This window comes from Microtus ochrogaster, chromosome 10 (genome assembly GCF_000317375.1).
Source record: "Microtus ochrogaster isolate Prairie Vole_2 chromosome 10, MicOch1.0, whole genome shotgun sequence".
NCBI classification, from domain to species: Eukaryota; Metazoa; Chordata; class Mammalia; order Rodentia; family Cricetidae; genus Microtus; species Microtus ochrogaster.
The window spans coordinates 84,394,027-84,396,947 of NC_022016.1; the positions used below are offsets into that span (position 1 = coordinate 84,394,027).

The window sequence follows — 2,921 nt, forward strand, 5'->3', positions numbered from 1 at the left end:
GCTCAGTCAAGAGAGTCCTTTGTACAATGAGACACGGGGTGTAGCTCAGTCAAGAGAGTCCTTTGTACAATGAGACATGGGGTGTAGCTCAGTCAGAGAGTCCTTTGTACAATGAGACATGGGGTGTAGCTCAGAGAGTCCTTTGTACAATGAGACACGGGGTGTAGCTCAGAGTCCTTTTATGAGCCAACGCTAGGGTGGCTCTCAGTGCCCACAAAGGCCTCCACTGGCTTACTTAGTCCTCCCCTCCCTGCATAAGCCGCTTGAGAATTCTGCCACATCTCACTTTCTTCGCCTTCATCTCATTCTCTTCAACAACTCCAGCTCTCAGATGAACACCAGTGTCCTGGAGTTACCTTTGACCTTCTCATGTCTCACGTGTCAACAGCAGTCTTTGTGGGTTTTTATATTTTTGGGTGGTACTGGCCTTCTTGTCTTCACCTCCCTAGTGATGGGATTAAAGGTGTGAGCCACTATACTTGGCTCTGTTTCTCTTTTAGACTGATTCAATCTTATACAGCCCAGGGTGACTCACAGAGCTCCGTCTGTCTCTGTTTCCTGAGTGCTGGGATTAAAGGTGTGCACCACCACTGCCTGGCCTCTATGGCTAACTAGTGTGGCTAGCTCTGCACTCTGATCTTCAGGCAAGCTTTATTTGTTAAAGCACACACACACACACAAAAAAAAAAAAGACAAGAAAAAAAGAAAAAAATCATCACATTGGGGCTCTAAGTTAGGTTTCTGAGTGTCAGGCAAGAACTTTACTAATGAGCTGCAGTCCTAGTACAACCTTTAATTTGCCCTCAAGATCTCTTGCATCTGAGGTCTTCATCAGTGGCTGTCTTCCCTGGATACTAGAGCCCTGGTCCAGCCAGTCACCACACTGTTTTTTTCTAGGCCACAAGGCTAGCCCTAGAACCTTCGCTCTTGCTGCCACTCTCATCAAAGGGTTCTAGTGTACACTGCTCCTTCTGCCTGGAACAGTGTCCTCCTAGTTAACTCCTTGGGGTGGGGGGTGGGGGAGGCGGAAGGATCTAAATGAGAATGGTCCTCATATATTTGAATACTTGGGCCCCAGTTGGTGGAACTGTTTCGGAAGGATTCGGAGGTGCAGTGGTATTGGAGGCCTTGTGTCAATGGCTTTGTTCATTTCCAGTAAGCTTTGTCTGCCTCACAGTTGTGGAACAAAATGCAAGCTCTCGGCACCTGTTCAGGCGCCATGCTTGCCTGCCTGCTGTGCTCACCACCACAGGGTTGTGGGTTCAAACTAACCACCCAGAGCTGTCAGCTCCAAATATACGCTTTCTTTTATAAGTTACCTTGGCCAGGTGGTGGTGGCTCACACCTTTAATCCCGGCACTCGGGAGGCAGAGGTAGGCAGATCTCTGTGAATTTGAGGCCAACCTGGTCTACAGAGTGCGTTTCAGGACATCCAGGACTACACAGTGAAACCCTGTCTTAGAAAAACAAAACAAAGTTGCCTTGGTCATGGTGTCTTACCACCAACAACAGAAAAGTAACTACTACACTCCTCTTGTAAACTTGAACTCCAGTTATGTCCTTAGCGAACGTTTCTGGAATTTCCAAATTAAACTCTGCCATCACAGCCGGGCGGTGGTGGCGCACGCCTTTAATCCCAGCACTCGGGAGGCAGAGGCAGGCGGATCTCTGTGAGTTTGAGACCAGCCTGGTCTACAGAGTCTGGTTCCGGGACAGGCTCCAAAGCCACAGAGAAACCCTGTCTCGAAAAACCAAAAAAAAAAAAAAAAACAAAAAAAAAAAAAAAAAAAAAAAACCTCTGCCATCACAAGGCACACAGCCGCAGATGACTCTCCTCTGTTTAGTGACAGTGTTCACCCTTAGATTCTGAGTCCTGAAAAGCCAGGGAAGCTGTTTCTGCTGCTGTGGCTCCTTTGGAATCTAGCACAAACAGGTACTTGATTAAGCATCTCTGACTACAAAACTGACTGGCTCTGAGGCCCAGAGCCTGGAACCCTGTTTCCTAGGGTATTCACATCCTGTCAGGGCTTCTGCCATTCAGATGGAGAAATGAGTTCAGAGGTCACACAGTCAGTGAGTGTGGAAGAGCGCTGGCTTTCTGGCTCCCACTCATGTAATAAACCACCCAACAGAAGAAAGAGGATCAGTGGGAATTGGTAGCTGCTTTCCAAAATCAAACATGCCTCCTCTTCCATCCTTCCACTGCAGTCCACGTGATCTGGCACCTGCCAGCATCTCACCACGAGGCCAGTAACTTGTCTATGGAGTTGGCTGGTTCTGGAATCCATCCAGATTCCAAAAGAGCCTCCCTCAAGCCCAGAGTGAATGAGGTTAAGAGACCTCAGGTGAGACCAAGGGTCTTTAGCAAGAGGAGCGCACTGTGCCTGAAGTCACTCAGGAGCCCCGTGGAACTTACTCCTAGGACAGGGGCTGGCCACCCATTGAGAGAACACTCCCCACATCAGGCTTTTTAGCCCCAAGCACTCACCAGTAAGCTTATCTCGAACCCTGTTAATAATCTGAATAGCTTTCTTGTTTAAGGCTTCTGGTTTCACCAAACCATCTCCAACTGAAAGACACAAGAGTAGAAGCAACAGGTCCAAGGCTGCCCAGCTGTTATGAAACACGGCCAAGTGTTGAGCAGTCCTGTGCATGCGACTCTGTCCTCTGCACACAGTGCGGAATTCATGGCCCTTTCCTCTCCAAGGCAGCACTGTTGCTCGCCTTGTCGACTTCCTTTCTGGTTGTGGCACAGTGTAGCTGCTATCTGTGCAATGAGCTTGTCATTGCTGCAGCTCCTCAGTGTGGACTTACTGAAAGAGTGGATGGATTCTGGCACCGTGGTTCCTGCTTTCTTGTGGGCTGGTTCTCCAAGTTCTACACCATCCAAAATTTCTAGGATAAAGAAACCAAATAAAAAA

At 48.5% G+C, this 2,921-nt stretch overlaps 1 protein-coding gene across 1 annotated transcript in view; it reads right to left on the minus strand.

Moving 5' to 3' along the window:
* Nucleotides 1-2,921, minus strand: part of Mtor (mechanistic target of rapamycin kinase) — a 104,139-nt gene that overhangs the window by 3,050 nt on the left and 98,168 nt on the right. The window contains 2 exon segments of the mRNA XM_013348604.1: nucleotides 2,489-2,569; nucleotides 2,815-2,895. Of these exon segments, the coding sequence (XP_013204058.1) occupies nucleotides 2,489-2,569; nucleotides 2,815-2,895 (162 nt within the window).